Below are 21,552 nucleotides of genomic sequence, written 5' to 3'. Positions count from 1 at the left end.
TTGAGTTCCCTGCAGGCCTCAAAGCCCCCAGGACATGCTGCTGTGTGCTTTCTGGGGACAGAGAAGCTGAGACACCAACAGCAGTGGCCACATCTGTTCCATCCTAGCTCAGGGCCTCAGTTTCCCCACCTGTAAGCCAGGGTGAGACTGTGGGCTCTGAAGTCCTGACCTTCACTCTGTGCTGGTTTATGAGAAGAAAGACGATCCCAGCTAGGAGCCCCTGAACTCTCCTGGGTGGCCAAACTCAGACTGGCATTGAGGGGCCTGGGGGAGGGGTGGACTGAGCTGCTCCCCTCCATGTCCCTTTAGGGCAGGGGGACTCTGGGTGCCATGGTAGGGAGTGCCTGTGTCAAGCAGCAAAGCCCCCTAATGTCGAGAGTCTCCTCCAGGGCCTGTCACGGCATCTTCCTGGCCAGCAACATGTGTGCACCCACCGAGGTACGCCCCGACCACTCCAATCTGTGCCCATCATGGACTCCCCATAGCACGAGCGAAAAGCCAGCCCTGTTTATTTATAGGCTTTTTCAGGAAAAGCTGGCAGGGCAGCGCTAAGACAGGAAACCCAGTCCACATTTCAGGGTTTCCTTAAAACAGGCTTCTAAAAGTCGTATCTCTCTCTTTTTTTTTTTTTCCAGAAAAAAACAAAAACAAAAACTTTTTTGCCAAAACGCCTCCTCAATAAACAACATGTAAACAGAAACAGCTGCTTCAGTCTGTACAAACATCTCATTGTGGCTTCAAGGGCTTGTCTGTGGCAGCCAGCAGAGAGGGTGGGCAGGGGCTCTTCTCCTCTTCTTCAGGGGCATCCTGGGGGTAGACCACGAAACACAGCTCCTGGCCCCAGCGTGTCATGGACTCTGAGGACAGACAGATGGACCTTGGGGCCTGGCCTCTCGGGATAGGGGTGACCCCCAGCTCCAGACACCTCCCCTTGGGCAGGGGTCTTCAGGGAGCTGCTCTGTCGGTACACATGGTTCTGGAAACTTTGGGTACATCTTGGGAAGAGACATGTGGCGGTGGCTGGGCCCTGTGTTCCCACCTCAGCTGCCAGGGCACCCTGCTCTGGGGTGAACCTCTAAGAAGGAGGTCCCGTTTCCAGGCCCCGGCCCTCTGTGCCCGGTGACCTGCGGCTGCCCGGCTCACCTGTGAGTCTGTGCACACACTTTGGTTTGCTTCTCCAGAACACCCCCAGAAAGAAAATGGGCACCCCCGTAAGAATGATGATGACGCCGACCCCACAGACCATAGGCTCTGAGATGAAGCTGAAGACCAGCAGGAAGGCCCAGAAGACCAAGTATGCCACGGGGATGAGAAGGTTCACCTGGGGAAGGGGGAGCAGAAACACCGATGGTGCAGGACCCCCAGCTGTCTGTACCCCTGACCCCTGAGGGTCTGGGGAGTTTTTCTCCCTTCCCTGGGATCTGAGGCCTGAACAGCAATTGAACCCACCTACCCCTCCTCTTGGCGACAGCCCAGTGTGTTTGAGGCCAATTCATGCATCAGGCTGTTGGCCAGTTTTGCTGAGGATTTTTCAAAGTCTCAGCGGCACCGAGTTCCACACAGCAGTTGTGTGTGGACTTGACGCTTGCACTTGGCTGGAGGTCAGTGATTTTTTGGTGTTTCACATTTCAGGCACCGAGCACTTCTCCACGTAAGGATTTATACACACATTGGGGGGCTTTGCTTTTAGCTCAGGCTATGGTCTTCTGTTTTTCTGTGGGCCCATGGAATCCTGGCAGCCTTTGTGACCTTGAACAGTTCCCGTCTCATTTTCTTTAATTTTTTTTTTTTTTTTTTTAGAGACAGGGTCTCCCTCTGTCAGCCAGGTTGGAGTGCAGTGGCCCTAGTACCGCTCACTGCAGCCTCGACCTCCCGGGCTCAAGCAATCCTCCCACTTGAGCCTCCCAAGTAGCTGGGACCACAGGTGCGCACCACCACACCAGGCTAATCCTTTTATTTTTAATTTTTTGCAGAGAGGAAGTCTCGCTATGTTGCCCAGGCTGGTCTGAAACTCCTGGGCTCCAACAATCCTCCCACCTCGGCCTCCCAAAGTGCTGGGATAGGCATGAGCCCCTGCACCCAGTCCCGAGCCTCATTTTCCCCGTCTGTACACTGGGAGCATTCACAGCTCTGTCTTCATGGGGCTGCTATGAGGAGTGGATGCCTCAGTGCACAGAGAGCCCTGAGCAGGGCCCAACACTCCACAAAAGCTGGCACCTCCCATCCCACCTGCCTCTGGTGCCCACTGTGGATACAGGGGTGGCTCTGGCAGCACCCAGCACCCACGGGCCAGCCGTCCCAGGGCCTCACCTTGATGGGCCTGTGGAGCGCAGGCCGCCTCCAGCGCAGCAGCAGCAGGCCCAGGATGGTGATGCCGTAGCAGAGGTAGTTGATGAAGGACACGTAGTTGATGAGCGTGTACGTGTCGCCCACGAGCATGATGATGGCTGTGGCCCCGCACTGGGAGAGGACTGGGGCTGACAGCTGGCCCCTAGCCTGCCTCCTGTCGCCCCTGCAGGATGAGCCCTGGCCCCACCCCACACCCCCACCCCGGAATGGCTCACCCCTGCCATTACCCGGAAGGTCCTGCATTGCGGGGTAGCCCTGCCTCCACACCCTGCCTAGCCCAGGTCCCCCAACTTACACAGACGAGGAGGGCGGGGATGGGGGTGCAGTGTCTGACGTGGATCATGGCCAGCAGGCTGGGCAGGTGCCCCTCTCGGGCTCCAGAGAAGCATAGCCTAGTGTTGGGGACAGAGATGGGCACCGGCCACTTCCTGGGTCTCAGCTCTGGACCTGATGTCCCTCTTAAACTGTCGCCTCTGACCTCCCACTTCGGGCCCAGCAGCCCCACCGGACAGTTCTTCACCTTGTTCAACCTGCCTCCCTCTTGCTTTCTTTGCCTCCCAGTTGTGATCAGATACTTGTTACCGGTGGGATCATCACCCCAGCTTCAGGCGGACTCCTCCCCCGACAGGTTTCCCTTCCTCTGGCCCCCCCGCATGACTTGCGCACACCTGTGCCCCAACCTTCCCTCCCCATGCCCACGTCTCCCCAGTGCAGTCACCTGGAGTAGGTGAACAGGTAGCCATTGATCCCTCCGAAGGTTGACAGAGCCACGGAGACGGGCATGGCCCAAGAAAAGTAGCCCAGCAGCTTCTCCCCGAAGGTCTGGGTGGGCACAGGAGAGAGGCTGTGTGTGAGGCCGGGGCAGGGGCCTGGGCAGGAGCCAGGGACCGAGCAAGGGCCCACTCACCACAGCCACCGCATTGGAGGAGAGCAGCTCCTGGGGGGACATGGCTGTGAAGTAGGCGATGTTGGTGAAGGTGTACACAAAGGTCACCAGTGGGATGGAGATGAAGATGGCGCGAGGTAGGTTCCTGGGGACAGGCAGTGGAGTGTGTCAGCGTCACCTCCTGAGGGTGCAGGACCCTGGAGACCCAGCCACGGGAGCGGCTCAGAGTCTCCATCTCTTGTGTCTGCCAGGGGTGTTGGGGCAGGAAAGGGGGCAGCATTGCTGCACGAGGCAAGGGGACCCTATGTCTGCCCTGCCCATCCCCACCTGGACACAGGCTGGTAGGATGGGAGATGGGGAAGGGGCCCCATCACATCCTGAGGACACGGTCTGATGTCTGTGCAGAAAGACAAAATTGCATACAGCCAAAATCGGCCTGGAAAATTCCCCAAAATGGCCCCAGAGCCCAGTCCATAGACCCAGAGTCTTCCTGGAACTCTCCAGTCCCAGCTTGCTCAGCTGCAAAGGTTCACTGTTGAGATCCCTGGCTGAGCATCAGACGCAGTCATTGGCTTCATTCGTAGGGACCATATTGTATGCATATGCATAATTTTAGGCCAAATGCAAATCTCGGGATCTATTTACAGCAGGATGATGATATTCAGCCTTTCTGAGGCCCTGCAAGGGGCTGTGATGTGTCCATAGCCAGAGAAAACAGGGCCAGGCTAGAATGCAAGCCCCCCGGCTATCTTTCCAGGGCCATTTTTGCAGGGCAACAGGCGTGGGCCACCGAGGACCAGCCTGAGCCTCGGGTGGCAGTGGGGCTGAGCGGAGAGACTGCCTCTCCCACCAGAGGGCCTGGCTGCTTCCCAGGGCCTGGTTGGGGGCCCCACTCACTTTCGGGCATCAACCATCTCCTCAGTGACATAGTTGAGGAAGTTCCAGCCACTGAAGGCGAAGGAGCCTTGGAGGAAGGCCAGGGCCAGGTGTCCCACGGAGGGCGTCATCCAGAAAGCAAAGGCATTGCTGGGCCTCAGCTCCTCGAAGTGTCCTGGAGGCCCAGAAGTCGGGGGTCAGCACTATCTCCCCAGCCCGGCCCTCACCCCCACTTGGCCTTACCTTGGAAGATCTGGAGAAGGCCCATGCCGATGATGAGCGACAAGGCCAGCAGCTTCCCGCCTGTGAACATGTCCTGGATGCGTGTGGCCCAGCGCACGCTGGAGCTGTTTACCCACGTCAGGAGCACTGTGGAGGGAAGTGGGGGGTGGGCGCTGAGGCCAGGACCTTTTACACTGGACCATGGCCAAGTCCAGCCCAGGTGGCCTGAGAATGGCATCCCCTCCAGCAGCTGGAATGCAAGAACCCCAGATCCAAAGGGAAATCTCACCCCTCTGTCCTCCCGCTCAGGACAGGGTGGGGCCAGGCAGGCGGCTGATCTGGGGACAGCTGCCCAAGGGGGACGCTTACTCAGGCAGGCCATGGACAGCACCCGGGAGGCTGTGGCAGGGGGGATGCAGTTGGGGAACACGGGCTGCAGCACGTAGTTGGAGAAAGTCATGGAGATGACAGCCAGGCTGGTGGGGTACATGATGAGGAAGGCGCTCCAGAGCAGCAGAAAGCTGGAAGGAGCAGGGGCGGGAGTGGCTCAGGCGGCCCAGAGCCCTTCCCAGCCAACCCAGCCCTGATGTGTGCAGCAGGGCTGCCCTGGGCCCGGCACCCGGGGGCTGGCGAGGCTGCCAGAGGCTGGCACCAGTCCAGGGAGGCAGGGTTGACCTTGTTGAGGTCTTGTGGCTGCATTGATAGACTGTTTTAACAGAGAAGGCATTACACATACTTAAACATTGACAGGGTTGCTGTGGGGCAGGCGCTGGGAACAACATGGGCAACAAACGCTCGCTTTTCTTTTCTTTTTTTTTTTTTTTGAGACGGAGTCTCGCTCTGTTGCCCAGGCTGGAGTGCAGTGGCATGATCTCGGCTCATTGCAACCTCTGCCTCCCGGGTTCACGTCATTCTTCTGCCTCAGCCTCAGTGGGACCACAGGCACCCGCCACCACGCCCCGCTAATATTTTATATTTTTAGTAGAGACGGGGTTTCACCATGTTAGCCAGGATGGTCTTGATCTCCTGACCTCGTCATCCACCTGCCTCGGCCTCCCAAAGTGCTGGGATTACAGGCATGAGCCACTGTGCCCAGCCACCAAACACTTTTCTAATGACAACTAGGCTCCCCATTGGACGCAGGCTGTTTCCTGAGCCAGGGTATCTGTCCCTAGACCTCTCAGCTTCAGCCCTGGCTCTCACAGAGTACTGTGGCTGAAGATGGGTGACTCCGAGCTGTGTCCCCCTGAGGGAAACCTATGGGGTGCAGAGACTAGACCTCACCAAGAGCCCTGGCTGGGGGTGGAGGGTGATGGATGCCCCTTCTACCTAAATCTTGCCTCTGCAGGGCACCCAGCTGTGAGTCTGACATGTTCTCAGGGGCTCTCCTGTACCCAGGGGCAGGTCTGCCCTTGGGGGTGGTCCTAGCCCCTGGCCAGCCCTCCAGGGAGAGGACTGCTTCATCAGGGACATCAGCCATCTCTGGATCACCTGCCCCTTGCTCTGCACAACCATCCCCGCTCGGCTTCTGGGACATCCTAGCTCCATGGCCCTCCTCCCCTGCCAGGCATCCCCTCTGCCCACCCCGCCATGTTCCGTGCCCAGGGATGAGGTCCTGGCCCTCTTCTCTCTCCCCGGCCCTCTTTACACTCCAGGCCTGAAGCACGATTATTCTGCTTTCTTGGGTCCCAGCCCCTTTGAGGACCCTCTTCCCAGAGGAGAGTGCCAGAGATGCACCCAGAGTGGCATGCAAGCCCTGGCAGGTCCCCCCATGCAAGGCTGCCCAGTTAAGGACCCCTGGCTCATATCCCTCAGAACCAAACTTCGTAAATTTCAGCCCATACTTTTCCTCTGAGCTCCAGACCATCTAGGAGACTCTCAGTAGGGAAGTGGGTGCCACTCCGGCTGCACCCACCTCTCCCAAGCTGACTGCCCGGTCCTCTCGAATCAGGCTCCTAAATGATTTTAGAATCTGCCTGTACCTTTGCAGCTCTTGCCACAACGCAGCTGAACAAATACAACAGCTTCAATCCCCTGATGCTCTCCAAGCCCCGGTGAGTGCCGTAAACCCAACCTGACCTCACCTCTAGCTACAGCAGACTCCCTGCGCTCATCTGGGCCACCGCACCCTCTGTTCACATTTCTCCCGTCCTGGGATACTTTCCTCACTGGTCAGCTAGCCCAGGCGGGGAAAATCCTCTTCCTCCCAACCTCAGGGCAAGCATTGCTTTCCTGGGAGTTCTCCCTAGGTGGCGCACACCATTCTCTTTGCTGTGTGGCTGCTGCCTCTTGTACACACTCTTAAAGCAAGGCTCCTCCAGGCCTTAATCCCATTTAAGGGGCTGCTTCCTCTCTGCTCTGTGAGCAGCTTGAGTACAGTGACAGACCTTTCTATCACTGCCTCTCCACCCCCAGGCTCACAGTAGGTGCTCAACAAATGTTCCCTGGTGAAGGAAGGAAGGATAGCAGGGTGCTATGGAAAGGAGACCTCTGGCCGGGCGCCGAGGCTCACTCTTGTAATCCTACCACTTGGGAGGCTGAGTTGGGTGGATCACCTGAGGTCAGGAGTTCCAGACCAGCCTGGTCAACATGGGGAAACCCTGTCTCTACTAAAAACACAAAAAAAATTAGCCAAGCACGGTGGCGGGTGCCTATAATCCCAGCTACTCAGGAGGCTGAGGCAGGAGAATCACTTGAACTCGGAAGGCAGAGGTTGCAGTGAGCTGAGAGCATGCCACTGCACTTCAGCCTGGGCAACAGAGCAAGACTCTGTCTCAAAAAAAAAAAAAAAAAAAAAAAAAAAAGAGCACCTCATGCTGCAGGGTATATGATAAGAATGTCACACTTTCCTCCTTGCTCCTCATGCAACATATGGGTTTACCAAAATCGAGGCCCCTCCTCGCCTGGGCACTCATATTACCTAGGGGTTTCAGACAGTAAGCATCCCCCCTCCTTGAGTACGAGGCAGGGGGTGGGGTTCAGAGGGACCTCTATTGAAAAGGAGATCCAGAGACGCCCAGAGGCCTATAGGAGTGCCCAACACACATCAGTGGGGTGGGATGGGCCTCAGTTCCACCTGCCCTGGCCTCAGAAGGCTGTGCAGCACCCCCACACCTTCTCTCCATCCACCCTCACGACCTCCCTAGGAAGCTGGAAGCAGGAGTGGAAACGGACGCCAGGGCTTATTTGGCCATCCCGTTTCTGAGAGGGTGTGCCCCTACCCGCTGGTGCCCCACACTCACCCAGCCAGGCCCCCGAAGATCTCTGTGACGTAGGCGTAGTCCCCGCCGGACTTGGGGATGGCGACTCCCAGCTCTGCATAGCAGAGGGAGCCCAGAACTGTCACGCCCCCACCCAGGACCCAGACGAACAGGGCCAGACCTACGGAGCCCGAGTGCTCCAGGACCCCCTTGGGCGAGATGAAGATGCCCGAGCCGATGATGTTCCCTGTTGGGGGAGAGATGGGGAGGCATCAGGCCTGGGGTCCCTTTCACAGCCTGGCCTTCTGTGTGGGGATCTGCCTGCTGCCAGGAGGAAGAGAGCCCAGGGTGCTTCCTGGAGGAGGAGGAGGCAGGAAGTGGGCTGGAGGTATAGAATGCCACTGGCCCCCCAAGCCCAGCAAATGCCATTCTGGGCTTATTATCTGCCCCTTCCTCAGTCCCTGACATGGGAAATGGTACCTCATCCAGCCGGCCAGGCCCCTCTGCCAGAGACGGTCCCTGTCTGACTTCCTCAGCCCTCCATTGCCCCTGTGAGGCGGGGCCAGCAAAATGAGGAGGCTGAACTACCTGAGTGATGGCAGACGGTGGCTCTTCAGGCACCCCACAAGGCCCATGCTCAACCCTCACGTCTACTCAGAGCCCCAGGCGTATCAGCCTACAGCCACTTGTCCTGCCTCCAGCCCGCTGGCCAGAGCTGGCCCCTAACATAGGACTTCAACCACTCTCCTGCTGCTTTCCCACCGGCCAAAGTCCAAACTCATGGAGTGGCTCAGGAAGTAGCATCTCCTCCATGAAGCCCTCTTTGACCACATCAGGTTTGGGCTTCTCTTCCTACTTCAGTTTCCTCTCCTCTGCTCTCTCCTTTCTTTCCTTTTCTTCCCTTCACTTCCTGGATTCAAGCAATTCTGCTGCCTCAGCCTCTCCCAAGTAGTAGGATTACAGGCGTGAGCCACCATGCCTGACTAATATTTTTTGTATTTTTTTAGTAGAGACAGGGTTTCACTATGTTGATCAGGCTGGTCTCAAACTCCTAACCTCAAGTGAGCCACCTGCCTCGGCCTCCCAAAGTGCTGGGATTATAGGTGTGAACCACTGTGCCTGGCCTTCTTTCTTTCATTCAGACAGGGTCTCGCTCTGCCACCCTGGCTGGGTGCAGTGGTGTGATCATAGCTCACTGCAGCCTGGGACTCCTGGGCTCAAGAGATTCTCCCACCTCAGTCTCCCTACTAGCTGGGACTCCAGGTGTATTACCACATCCAGCCTTTTTTTTTTTTTTTTTTTTTTTTTACTTTTTGTAGAGACAGGGTCTCATTATATTGCCCAGGCTGGTCTCCAACTCCTGGGCTCAAGTGGCCCTCCCTGCTTGACTTCCCAAAGTGCTAGAATTACAGGTGAGTGCCACCACACCCGGCTAATTAAAAAAAAAAACTGTAGAGTTGAGGGGTTCTGCTATGTTGCCGAGGCTGGTCTCGAACTCCTGGGCTCAATCGACTACCCACTTCGGCCTCCCAGAGTGCAGGGATTACAGGCGAGAGCCACCGTGCCTGGCCCCTCTGCTTTCTGACATGATGGGAAACGTTCAGAGGGGCCAGCTGTGGTCTGTAGAACGGGTTCCCAGGATGAGCAAGACTCGGAGTGCCTGCTGAGCCCTGAGCTCCGCAAAGAGGGACAATGTTCTGGGTTATATAGATCTCACCATCTGTGCACATGAATCAGGTAACCTCACTGGAGATCTGCACTAGGGCCTGTCTAAGAAGAAATAAACCCAGAACCTCAGGCCCTATGAACAAACAGCCCTGGTAGCACCTGCGGCTCGGCCTCTATGCAGTAGCCACACCAGACCAGGTCCTGAGAGGACGGATCTATCTCCTTCAGAGTGGAGCCCGCCTCCTCTACCTGCCAGGCCCACAGAGGGCTGGATAAGGACACGGTTGTAGCCGCCAATTTGTATTCACTCCTTGTCCACGGGGCTCCCCCACCGCCCGCCCCCCGCCCTGGCCGACACAGATTTCCAGTCTGGACAGCTACGACGCCCCACTCGGTTTTCCGGTCACATCCCAGGAGCCCTAAATACATCCAGATAAGGATGAACTAATTCCTGTGCCTCAACCCCCAGAGGTAAGCTGTACCCTTAGTCTACTTCTCGGGGGAGAGAAGTGCCTCCCTCATCTGGCAGAGGGGTCTGGGCCTGGGTGGGCTGTAAGGTTTCTAAAGAGCCTTTGAGTTCCCTCCATCCGGCAGCAGGGCCTCTGTTCTCAGGACCTGGCGGAGTGGGATTTGCCGAAAGCCAGGGAGGTTGGAAGCCAGCGGGGGCTGGGTGGCCTTGGAAGGAGCTGAGCATGTTCACGCTGGGAGCATCCCAGGCCCTGAGCCACCCACCCTGCAGAGAGCCCACCATGCTTCTGCTTGGCGGGGCCTCCTGGGTGGAGCTCTGGGGGAAGCCATATCTGGCACCCAATCTTCTAGGGGCCATATCACTAGCCTTGTGCCCAGTGGCTGAAGACTCGGATACTGGGCTCGCCAGGGGTGGGGAGGCCACTATTGTTTTGAACACGTGGCCTCAGGCCACAGTTCAGGACTTCCTCCCTTGTGACTCAAAGGACCACAGGCGTTAGCCAGTGTCTCTGAGGTCCTCAGGGGTTTCTCCCTCTGGGCCTAGACCACTCGCAGCATCTCCCCCAGGAGCATGTTTGAAGGTGGCAGAAAATCGCATCATGCACCCCCCACACTGGCTGCTCCCGGCACCATGAAGGGTGGGTGGGGCACTGCATGGAGCAGCCGGGGCTGCAGGCTTGGGCATGGAGGAGGGAGGGGGCTGTGGACAGGGATGGGGGCCTCCAGTGCTCCAATGATTATAGGAAGGGTGTGGGAGGGACTGGTGGATTTCTATTTTATTTTATTTTTTTAGTAGAGATGGGGTTTTGCCATGTTGACCGGGCTGGTCTTGAACTCCTGACCTCAAGTGATCCACCCACCTCGGCCTCCCAAAGTTCTGGGATTATAGGCTTGAGCCACCATGCCCGGCCAGATCAGTGGAGCTGGAAGGGGGCTGCCGGGGTTCCTCCCACTGGTGCAGGAGGGTCTCCCTTCCCAGACTCCGTATTTCAGCCAAGCAGATCTACCTGATTCTGGAAGCAGCAATGAAGAGGCCCAGTCCTTGGGGCACCCTGGTTTAAAGGGGCAGGAACTCAGAGTGGAACAGGATGAGGGGGCGCGGGATGGGCCTGGAGATACCACTGAGCCCCTGTTGGGTGTCTGACCCATGGCTGACCAGAGACATGCGGGTTCTGAGGCCTCTACATTCCTGTCCACCCAGTGGGATGACAGCTCAGTGGTCCCTGCAGGTCCTCCAGGGGCCAGAGCTCCGGGCAGGTAGGCGAGGAAGTGAGTGTCCCCCAAGTCGTCCTTCCCAGAGTCTACACCACCCGCCCCTCTTCCTTGAGACTTCGCTGGGTAGCTTTTATCACATTAAGATGTTTGGCCTGATGGGGCTTACTCGGCTTCTTGGAGGAACGAAGAAAGGGCCATTGTTCCCCGTGGCCACTGTGGTGTGCGCTGACCTATTTCTGGAGGCAGCGGCAGACCACGGAGGTCACAGGGGAGGCCCGTGGAGGTCAAGTTGCAGAGCGAGCCACCTCCCGTGGTGTGTGTAGGGAATGTGCAGTCTGATTTGGGGAAGGGGCAGGGAGGGCCTGTCGGGCCAAGACACTGGCACCAGTCCTCATGCCTTGAAGCACATTCCGGACCTGACAGTGTGACTCAGGCTAGTACTGCCCTTCTGAGCCCCAGTTTCCCCATTTGCCAGGTGGGGCCACTGGGCTAGGGGGCAGCAGAGGGCTAGTCCAACCCTGACTTCAGCAGGGAGGATGCACCCTGCATGTCTGTGCTGGGCCAAGGAAACAGTCTGCTCAGGGGCCCTGTCCCCCACTGTGGTAGGCCTCTCCCCAGCTCACTGGTCTCCCTGAAGCAACACCACCTCCAGGAAGCTCTCCCTGACCAGCCACCTTGGCCCCTGCAATCTGGACGTCGCCCCACAACTGTGGTACCTGGATGATGGCTGGAAAGGGATTCTTTTATTTGATGCAGGCATTCTCTTGATCCCGTCTGGCACATCAGAGGCCATGGAAAGTGCTTTTGGATCTCACTACGCACTGCCATCTGCCTTGGAGACCCCCTAGGCAGCCCCATCTTTCCTCTGAGACCTGAGTCACCTGGGACCCCAACACCGCGGGGTGACCAGCTGTGGCCTGGGTGAAGCCTACCCCACCAAGCGCACGGGTGTCCTCACGTCCTCACAGCAGGCCTGTGTCAGGTACCTTTCCGGGATGACGACTGTGACCTCTGAGGTCTGGGCAGCACCCCAAGGAGGTGAGTGGGGACATCCAGGATGTGCCTGGAACTGCCACCTGGCCAGCACCCGCCTCCAGCCTAACCCACTTTCCTTTGGAGACAGGAGATGAGCGGAAGTGTGCAGCCCTCTCCGGCTCGTTCAGCCCAGCCAGCCCAGCCAAGCAAACCTCGCCCGGGACCCTGTCTCCTGGCTGAGGCTTCTCACTGTCACCAGTGAGTTCCACATTGCCAAATGCAATAGTCGAGCCCTAGGCCACGTTATTGACTCATCAGCAACATGTGGCAAGTGGATTCCTTCCTCCTCACTCGGCCTCCTGGCCTCCCCCCAGCCTTACCGGCTTCTCCTTTTCAGAATCCCTTATCTTGCTTGACTTTTAGACACTGGGTGCCCAGGGCTCAGTCCTGGGGCTTCTTCTTTTTTCTTTCTATGCTTTCTTGATAGATAGATAGATAGATAGATGATAGATAGATAGATAGATAGATAGATAGATAGATAGACCTCATCTATTACCTTGACTTCTGCTGGCAACTCCTAGATTTATATCCCTAGCATAGACCGCTCTGCTAAATGAAATCTGTATATGCAACAAACCACTCAGCAGCGGACATCATAGACTTTCCATGTTCAAAATGGAATTCCCGACTTTCACCTCCTTGCCCCCAAAGTGCTCCTCTCAGTCTTCCCTGATCAATAAATGGCAAAACATCCTCCCAATTGCTTGGACCACAACCTTGAGTCACCCATGATTCCTCTCTTTCTCCCCCAGGACATCCATTCCATCACAAATCCTTTGGCTGTCATCTTCCAAACTCATCCAGAATGGAACCTCCTCTGACACCACCATGGCCACCGCCCGGCCCTGAGCCACTGTGGTCTCTTGACCGGGGAGACCCAGGTAGGTAGCCTTCTGAATGGCCTTCCTCCTCCTCCCACTTATTCCCCCACTGCCTCTTTTCCATAGTGAGTCCTGTTTAGCCCCATTCCATCACCCCTCTGCTCAAAACCCAGAGTTCCTGCCTCACAGAGAACAAAAGGCAATGCCCTTAACATAGCTTGCAATGCCCTGCTCACACTGAACCCCACCCCAGATCTCAGCTCATTTCCAACCTGAAATCCCACACCCTGGCTCTCTCCATCCTCCTTCCTGGCTTGACTGTCTGGTCTTAGCACTTAACAAGACATGCATTCAGCTTGTTCATCTTGTTTGCGTGACTCCCACACCAGGATGTCAGCTCCAGAAGATGGATTTTGTCTGTCTTGACCCCCATGGTGTCTCTGGCACATAAGCCAGTGCCTGACACCATTCAGTATGTAGTGGTTGAATAGATGGATAAGTGTGCCCAGGACTGGCAGGCCCCTGAAATTATAGTTGGGACTTCCCTTGGGGTCCCGGAGCACACTGAGGGTATCTGACCCCAGGGCAGGTTGCCTCAGTTTCCTTACCTGTAAATGGGACTGTGGTGGGGAAGAGGCAAGCCCTGCACAGTTCCCAGTGCCCAGTTCCCAGTGCCCCGGTGAAGAGGGGCTGGGGTTCTGCAGAGGTCTACCCCCCCTGGGAAGCCCAGCCACCTGCAGCCCTGGAGACCAGGAGGGTCCTGGCTGAGGCTGGGTGAGCAGGGATTAGTTCCTGAGGAGATGAGGTTCATGACGTCAACTCCTGAGTCCCTGAACACACATCTGGCTCACAAACCCCTGCAGGAGCTGGACTCTAAAGTCAAAGAGAGAGCAGAGGAAGGGCCTGGTCAGCAGACCCAGGGGGGACTCCCACTTTGGAGGACCTGGGTGTGTTCCTTGGGTTGTGGATCCTGCGAGGGAGCTGGCCGAGGTTCCTGGGTCAGTATGAGAGGTCCTATGAGTCCAGCCGCCGAGGGGGAGGCAGACTTCCCTGGCCGTCTGTTTCTCCACCCGTAGTGGAGTAGGATAGGAGCTCAGTGAAGCCTAGTTGGACAAACTCCCAGCTCAGTCCCCCATCCTCCCCCATCAAGGGCTCTGACTCTAGCCCCAATTCGCCCAGCATCAGAATAGTGTAAAGGGCACCGGGACTGGGCACGGTGGCTCCCGCCTGTAACCCTAACACTCTGGGAGGTTGAGGTGGGAGGATCACTCGAGTCTAGGAATTTGAGATCAGCCTGCGCAACACGGCAAAACCCAGTCTCTACAAAAAATACAAAAATTAGCCAGACATGGTGGCGGGCACCTGTGGTTCCAGCTGCTTGGAAGGCTGAGGTGGGAAGATTGCTTGAGCCTGGGAGGTCAAGGCTGCAGTGAGCTATGATCATGCCACTGCACTATAGTTTGTGCTATGGAGCAAGACCTTGTCTCAAAAATATAAAATCAAATAAATAAAATAAAATAAAATAAAATAAAATAAAATAAAATAAAATAATAAAGGGCACTGGATTGGGAATAGAGTCCAAATCTGGTTCCGAATCCTGAGCCTACCACTTGGAGCAGTATCATTTCACTTCCAACCTTAGTTTCCACTCTGTAAAATGAGTATTAAAATTCCTACCCTGCAAGGTGGGCATGAGATTCAAATGAGATAAAGGAATAACACATTTTCATAAGGCAGTAAGAGGTGTTTTTCTGAACAGATGTTGGATGTGACCATGTCCTACAGAACCCCTGCCCCAGTTCTATTTCCTCCAGCCTGGCCAATTCCCTTCCATCTGCGCTTGCGGTGGCCGGCGGGCACTGCCCTAAGCATACTTGACGTGAGTCTCACGCCGGCCCATAGCCTGCTCTTCCAGGTCTTCCCATTCTCGAAAGCCTCACTTCCCAGTCTGAGCTGGAGCAGAGGGTATATGTGGGAGAGAGTGATAGGATCTCCTAGGAGGGTAGCTGTGGAAGTTTTGGAAATAACATGTTCAGTAATAGTAACAAACAAAGGTAGATTATGAAGCAGGATGTTGGCTGGGCAGGGTGGCTCACACCTGTAATCCCAGCACTTTAGGAGGCCGAGGCAGGCAGATCACTTGAGGTTAGGAGTTCAAGACCAGCCTGGCCAACATGGTGAAACTCTGTCTCTACTGAAATTACAAAAAATTAGCTGGATACGGTGGTGTGTGCCTATAATCCCAGCTACTCAGGAGGCTGACGCAGAAGAATTACTTGAACCCCGGAGGCGGAGGTTGCAATGAGCTGAGATTGCGGCACTGTACTCCAGCCTGGGGGACACAGCCAGACACTGTCTCAGAAAAAAAAAAAGAGAAAGAAAGAGAGAAAGAGAGAGAGAGAGAGAGAGAGAGAGAGAGAGAGAGAGAGAGAGAGAGAGAAGGAAAGAAAGAAAGATGAAGCAGGACGTCAAATTTGTAAGACTTTTAGAGCTAAAATATGACACTTTGCAGACATTTTTGATTCTGACCAGGCTCCCCAGTGTATTGGTGGAGAGAGAGTGAGCCCACCTGGGGCAGAAAGGTAGGGTGGGCTGGGGAGGGGAGACCCTTAGGACTTCAGGTGGGGAAGGCAGTGCAGACCCCAGCTCAGTCCTCATCTGCCCAGTCCCCACCTCCTATCACCTTCTGGTTGAGGTTGATCTCTCCTTGTTTTGTCCTGCCCCGTCCAGCCTCCTGCCTGCTGTAACCCTCCAAGGCTCCCCAGGCCAGGCCAAGACCAAGGCTCCCCAAGACCACCACTGAGTGCTCTGGGCTTGGGTTCTGTAGCTGAATTGGTTGGCCAAGTGGCCCTTCACCCTGGCTCAGTCTTCAAGGTTTGCAGGCCAAGGTAGTGGACCTGGCACAGCAGGAAGGAACTGAAGGGTAGGGGAGCTGTCAGGGCAGACCTGGGCTGCATGGGAAACTTAGAGTCTGTCCTGGAAAAGGAGGGGGTGATGGTGGAGTTGGCCTTCTCCACTCCCACCACCACCTCCACCATCACCACCACCACCACCACCACTGCCGCCACCACCACCACCACCACTACCACCGGGACCCCCTTCTGGGAAGAGAGGAGCCAGGCAGCCTCCCTGTGGCCTGGGGAGGATGGGATGTGGGGAGGGGACAGAGTAGGAAGACAGGTCAAGGATGCTGGGCTTAGCTGAGGAGCCCAGGCAGAGCTGTGTCTCTCTGCACCTGCCTGGCGCTGTAGCTGCCTCTAGGCATGGTCTCAATCCTATGACCCGCTCATGGTGTGAGCTTCCCCTTCCCTGGAGGACAGTTCCTGGAGGGGGTATGGGCCAAGAAAAAGCTCTAACCAGCACCCTGGCCAAATCCCTGGAACCAGCCCTTCCTTCCAGTAGACCGTCTGTCAGGCAGGGGCATCCTAGGCCAAGAAGCTCCCAGGGCCAGGTCTGGACCAGGTTCTAGGAGGCAGCATTCTAAGGGGAGGCGGTGAGATGGTGGAGTGACCTGGCCAGGGGCTGTGTTCAGGGGCAACTCTGGATGGGAAGAGCTGCTAATGTGGGGGTGGGAGAGGACGAGGTGAAGACACTGGGTCTGCCCTACTAAGCCCCCAAACTTTCTCCATCTCCAGGGGTCTGAGGGTGGGAGGACAGTGAAGACACAAGCGGCTCTCACTGGCAGGGGACCGGGAAGACTGGTTGGCAGTAAGGTGAGAACAGTCAAGGCCCCAGTTACTCATCCCCCTAAACCATCTCTCCTGTCCCTCCCTGGAGGGGCTCAGAGGCACCCTGTGTAGACAAAGAAATAAGTCTGGAGTAGTCAGTATCCATGACTCGGGACAGAGAGTGGAAAAATACCACTGCCATTCCCATGACCCCTGAGCTCTCTGCCTACCCAGAAACCCCTATGTGGGGGCAGGAGGACATGGACCCATTCTCAGGTGGGGACTTTGGACCCATTCTCAGAGGGAGACTTTGGAGTCCAGGGCCTCCAGACCAGGCCAGTGCCCAGTGCCCACCAGGATCCCAGCCCAGGGAGCAGCTGGCCTTCTGCAGGCTGGGTCTGCCCACTGCTGCCCTCTTCCCCCAATTGCTGGCTAACCCGCCCCCTCTCCTGAGCCCTGCTGCCAAACCCTGCAGTCATCGCATGCTCTGAACATCCATCCCCACTGCGCCGGCTGCGAGCTTGTTCACTCTACTCACAGGCCCTCCTGCTTTCCAAGAATAAGTCACTGCACTGCGTGGCACCTGGACCCTGCCCACAGTAGGTACTCAGACTGACCCACAGTCCAGAACTTGGGGAGCTCAGCCTGCCGCAGCCTGACCAGCCCCTAAACTGGTCAAGTTCCTGCGCTAATTGCAGGACTGCGGTCATGGCCATTTCACAGATGAGGAAACTGAGGGTAACTGCCTTGTAAAAGCCCCGCAGCAAAATCGAGTCAGGAGGAAGAGTCCAGCGGTGGACGGACCCAAAACTCCCCCAGGTGCCGGCGGCAGGGAGGTGGGAACACGGAGCTTTGGCACCCTGGGCCAGCAGCCCCTGCCCTCCCAGCAGTCATAGCGCTCTCTGAGGCCAGACCGCAGGTGCCCCAGGCAGACCCGTCCGAGCTCCCGGAGAGGGGGCGCCCCTCGTTCGGCCTCCGCCCGGCACCCTCCCACCTGGGTCCCGCTCACCGATGATGATGGTGCAGGCGCTCAGCAGCCCGATCTCCTTCTTGAGCGCCACTCGCTCCGAGGCGCCGGGGACGGGGCCTGGGACCGGGGAGGGCGAGGGCGCAGGGCTGGGGTTCCCGCGCTCGCTCGGCTGCTGCGTGTGGCCGGCCATGTCGCTGTGCCGCCGCGTTCCCGCTCCCTGCGCTGCCCCGTCTGTCCGGCCGGCCGCCCGTCCGTTCGTCGGTCGGTGAGCTCACGGCCCTCGCAGTCGGGACAGCGCCCACAGGCGGGCGCATGCGCTGGCGCGGGGCCCGGGACTGGGGCCCCCGGGTGGCGGGGGCCCGGGAGGGGCGGAAGGAGGGCCGGCCCGCAGCCCCCTCCCCCGCCTCCCTTAAAGGGAACGCCCCCTCCCCCAGTCCCGGCCTGGGAAGGAAGGAGAGGACTTGGGGCAGATCTAGGAAGGACTTCCCAGTTGGGCGAAGGAAGGGACTGGTGGCAGTTGCCTGAGTTACATCCATTCTTAGGGCGGGGTGGGGGAGCAGAGCTCCGAGACAAGACAATCCCTGCGCTCAGGGAGGCTGAGGGGGACGGCAAGAATAGGAGCTGGCCGCATGTGGGCATCCAGTGTGTGCTCCCTTTAGTACTCCATGCCTGCACGGTGTGTGTGTGTGTGTGTGTGTGTGTGTGTGTGTGTAGGAGACAGCTCCCAGGGTGAGTCCATTCTACAGGCGGAAGTTGAGGCCCAGAGATCAGTAGCGATCGCCAAGCAAGTGCAGGGCTGAGACCAAAGCCTTCCTCGTGCCCCCTTGGCTCCCAGGCGGACAACCTCAGGAGGGATGGGGGTTGAGGTCTGGAACTCCTCTGAGGGGTCTGGGTGTCCTATGCACCCTGGATCAAAGGCCTGAGGGTTGAGGTGAAGATCTCGGGGGCCCTCATCCTCATCACGGGGACTCAAGGCCTGTGAGGAGTCCTGGACACTGCTCTCCCACCCCACCAGGCTCTGGGCCACCTCTGTGGCCTGAGGTCCCCACTACAGGCTCCTCGTCCCAGGTCAGAGTGAGGGCTCAGCGGACTAGAACTCCGGTCTCTGGTGCAGGTCCCGTGCGATCCAGCCTGGCTCAAGGAGGCCAGGCGACCTGAATGCCCGGGGGGACATGGAGAAGGAGACTGTGGTCACGGGAGAGGGTCGGGCGTGCCGGGATCCGAGGGAGGCTGCCTCCTCCCGGAAGCCGTCCGGACTGCGCAGTTGAGGCCGGCGGAGCAGATCCAGGAGGGCCGCGTCGGGGCCACCGGGGCGGCGGGCGGGGCGAGCCTGGCACGGTGCGGCCGGCGGCGGAACAGCCTTTGTTTCTTCCTGGCGGCCGCCGCGACGCGCCGTCCCCTGCATGTGGATGAGGCCGCGCCGGGCGCCCCGTCCTTCCCCCAAGTTGCTGCCTCTGGATTTGCTGGGGCCCTGCCAGGGGTCCGACGGCCGCAGGGTGGACCCGGGTGGGAAGGGGCGGGGGCGGGTCTCCGGCAGGGGCGGAGCGTGGAGGTGGGAGCGGGGCGGGGCCGGCGTTTGCAGACGTACGGGAGCTTCGAAGTTGGGGGCGGGGACGTGGGGTAGGAGTAGGAGCGGGAGGATCTAGGGTGGACGTGCTGGGGGGACGTGGAGGGGGAGGCCACCCGGCGAAGCTGCATCCCTCTCGCTTCTGTCGTCGGAGTCCGGCATTCTTGGCGCCCTCCACCTCCAGCCCCAGAGACCATTCAGAGGCCGAATCTCTTAAAGGAGCCTCGCGCAGGGTGGGGGCAGCCCTGGCTCCGGAGACCCCTGATTGTCGCGGGTGTTAGGGGCCAGGGGCCTCGACCTTCTGGTTTGACTCTCCCCAGCCCCTCAGTTGCCCTTGCAACTCTAGGGTCTGCTGGGAGAGGGTCTAGCCAGGGCTGGTGCAGTCAGGGGCAGCTTGCCAAGGGGCAGGGGCTGGCGCAAGCCTCAAAGCTCTGAAGCCTGTGGTTTTCGAGGGTGTCTCTCTGGGACCTGGAATGTGGAGCATGGGTTTGTGGGGGAAAGGTCGGCCTACGGCTTTGCACAGGATGGAGTTTCTATGTTGTCGGCCAGGCCCCATAGCTCAGGAGGTCCTTTTCGTGGAATTGAACTAGAACCTGCAAACTTCAATGGGAACAAAAGATAGAATTGGTTTACCATCCAAAAACCAGTCAGCATGATTCTCCACATTAATAGAGAGAAAAAAGGAAAACCTCAACAGATGCAAAAAGCAGTCATCCGTGATTTAAACAAACAAAAGAACTCTTAGCAAATAGAAATGGAAGAGAACCTCCTTAATCTGATAAAAGTATCTATCTAAAAACAAATCTCCAAGAAACCAAGAAACAAACAAAAACCCTACAGCTGACATCATGTTTAATGGTGAAAATTTGAATGCTTTTCTACTGAGATTGGAAATGAGAAGGGATGTTGGCACTCATCAATATTCTATACAATGGTGTACTGGAGGTCCTAGCCAGAGCAATAAGGCAAGAAAAATAAGTAAACAGGTATGAAGATAGGAAAGGGAGCGATAAAGCTGCCATTCACATGTGATGTGATTCAGTATGTAGGAAAAAAAATTACAGGTTAATTTAACGAAGATAAATTCATTTAGCAAAGTCACTAGATAGAAGTTTAATATACAAAAACTAATTGTATTCTATATACTAGCAATAATTAGAAAATGAAATTAATAATAGCATAGAATCAAATACCTAAGAATAAATCTAGTGAATAATGTGTACAATTTTTATGCAAGAAACTACAAAACATTTCTGAGAGAAATTGTTAAAGATGTAAGTTAATGGAGGGATATACTATGTTCATGGATTGGAATTTAAGATGTTGGTCTCCCCATTGATCTATAGAATTGGTAAATACATCCAATATAATTTTAATCAAAGCACCAGACAACTTTGTTGTTGATTACAGGGCTTTTTTGGAGGGATGAAACTCAACAAGCTGATTCTAAAAAGTATGTGAAGAAGAACAAATCTGGAGTACTTATACTACAGTAAGGAAGACAGTGTGGCATTGATGCAAAGAGAAACAAATCTATTGGTGGAAGAAAACAGAAATCCAGAAACAGACCTATCCTGGTTTATTATGACAAAGTTGATATTGCAGAACAGTGGAGAAAGGACAGGCTTTTCAATAAGTGGATCTATATATTGAAGGAAAAAGCCAAAACCCTTTTAATGTCACCCTTACATTATACTCTAAAACCAGTCCCAGGTGATGTACATGTGAAATGTAGGTATGAAACGTGAAACAACAAAGCTATTAGAAGAAAACTTAGGGGAGAGAATAGATATATTTTCTTAAACAGACACAAGAAACACAGTAAGAAAGTGACAGATTGGACTACATTAAGATGAGAAACTTCTGTGGGTCAAAAAACATGATTAAAGAGGAATGAGTAAGCCACATATGAGAGCAGTTATTTCAATACATATGGCTGATAAAGGACTTATATCTAAAAATATAAGCATATAACTTGTATTGAAAAGTACATATCAAGTCAACAGGAAAAAGTTTTAAAACAGGCCAAACATGGTGGTTCATACCTATAACCCCAGCACTTTGGAAGGCCAAGGCAGGTGAATCACTTGAGATCAGGAGTTTGAGACCAGCCTGGCCAACATGGTGAAACCCCGTCTCTAGTAAAAATGCAGAGATTGGCTGGAGGGTGGTGGTGAGTGCCTGCGGTCCCAGCTACTCGGGAGGCTGAGGCAGGAGAATCGCTTGAACCTGTGAGGCAGAGGTGGAAGTGAGCTGAGATCATGCCACTGCACTCTAGCCTGGGCAACAGAGTGAGACTCCATCTCAAACAAACAAACAAACAAACAAACAAAAAAGGCCTTTAAATAGGTGCTTCCCAAAAGAGGATGTCCAATGACTGTTAAACTCCTGAACAGGTGCTCAAACCTCATGGGTCATCAGGGAAATGCAAATTAAAATGAGAGTAAGATACCACCGAGTAGCCACCAAAATGGTGAAAATTACACACCCAGTGTTGGCAAGGATGTGGAGACGGTATCACCAGTTTGGAAAACTATTTGGCAGTACCTCCAAATCCAGCATCTCCACTATGTATTAGATAGCTCTTGGATATCATGCCACCTCCCC

At 56.0% G+C, this 21,552-nt stretch overlaps 1 protein-coding gene across 3 annotated transcripts; it reads right to left on the bottom strand.

The window, feature by feature from the left end:
• Positions 1 to 488: 488 nt before the first annotated feature.
• On the bottom strand, positions 489 to 17,715 carry SLC7A10 (solute carrier family 7 member 10). Of its 3 annotated transcripts, XM_010359602.1 has the most exons (11): positions 17,418 to 17,715; positions 7,576 to 7,780; positions 4,703 to 4,854; positions 4,355 to 4,480; positions 4,133 to 4,286; positions 3,257 to 3,380; positions 3,068 to 3,171; positions 2,645 to 2,741; positions 2,311 to 2,460; positions 1,144 to 1,321; positions 489 to 857 (listed from the first exon to the last, which is right to left on the bottom strand). In XM_010359602.1, the coding sequence occupies exons 1-11, from the start codon at positions 17,566 to 17,568 to the stop codon at positions 727 to 729; spliced, it is 1,572 nt and encodes a 523-aa protein (XP_010357904.1). In that variant the 5' UTR covers positions 17,569 to 17,715; the 3' UTR covers positions 489 to 726. The 3 variants fall into 3 exon arrangements, with proteins under 3 accessions (XP_010357904.1, XP_010357905.1, XP_010357906.1); XM_010359603.1 differs by lacking the exon at positions 1,144 to 1,321 and having other exon boundaries at positions 489 to 807; positions 17,418 to 17,684; XM_010359604.1 differs by lacking the exon at positions 2,311 to 2,460 and having other exon boundaries at positions 1,144 to 1,262; positions 17,418 to 17,684.
• Positions 17,716 to 21,552: the final 3,837 nt, after the last annotated feature.

Source organism: Rhinopithecus roxellana, chromosome 12, assembly GCF_007565055.1.
Source record: "Rhinopithecus roxellana isolate Shanxi Qingling chromosome 12, ASM756505v1, whole genome shotgun sequence".
Classification (NCBI taxonomy): domain Eukaryota; kingdom Metazoa; phylum Chordata; class Mammalia; order Primates; family Cercopithecidae; genus Rhinopithecus; species Rhinopithecus roxellana.
This window is presented reverse-complemented; position numbering and strand designations above follow the sequence as displayed.

Bases quoted from the DNA above. Each gene is read 5' to 3' on its own strand.
- SLC7A10 (XM_010359602.1), bottom strand. From the start codon at position 17,568: ATGGCCGGCCACACGCAGCAGCCGAGCGAGCGCGGGAACCCCAGCCCT. The intron at 2,742-3,067 runs GTGACTGCACTG...CCCCAACACTAG, and splicing joins TACCTGTTCACCTACTCCAG to GCTATGCTTCTCTGGAGCCC. The intron at 858-1,143 runs GTGAGCCGGGCA...GTCTGTCCTCAG, and splicing joins GTGTGTGCACAGACTCACAG to AGTCCATGACACGCTGGGGC.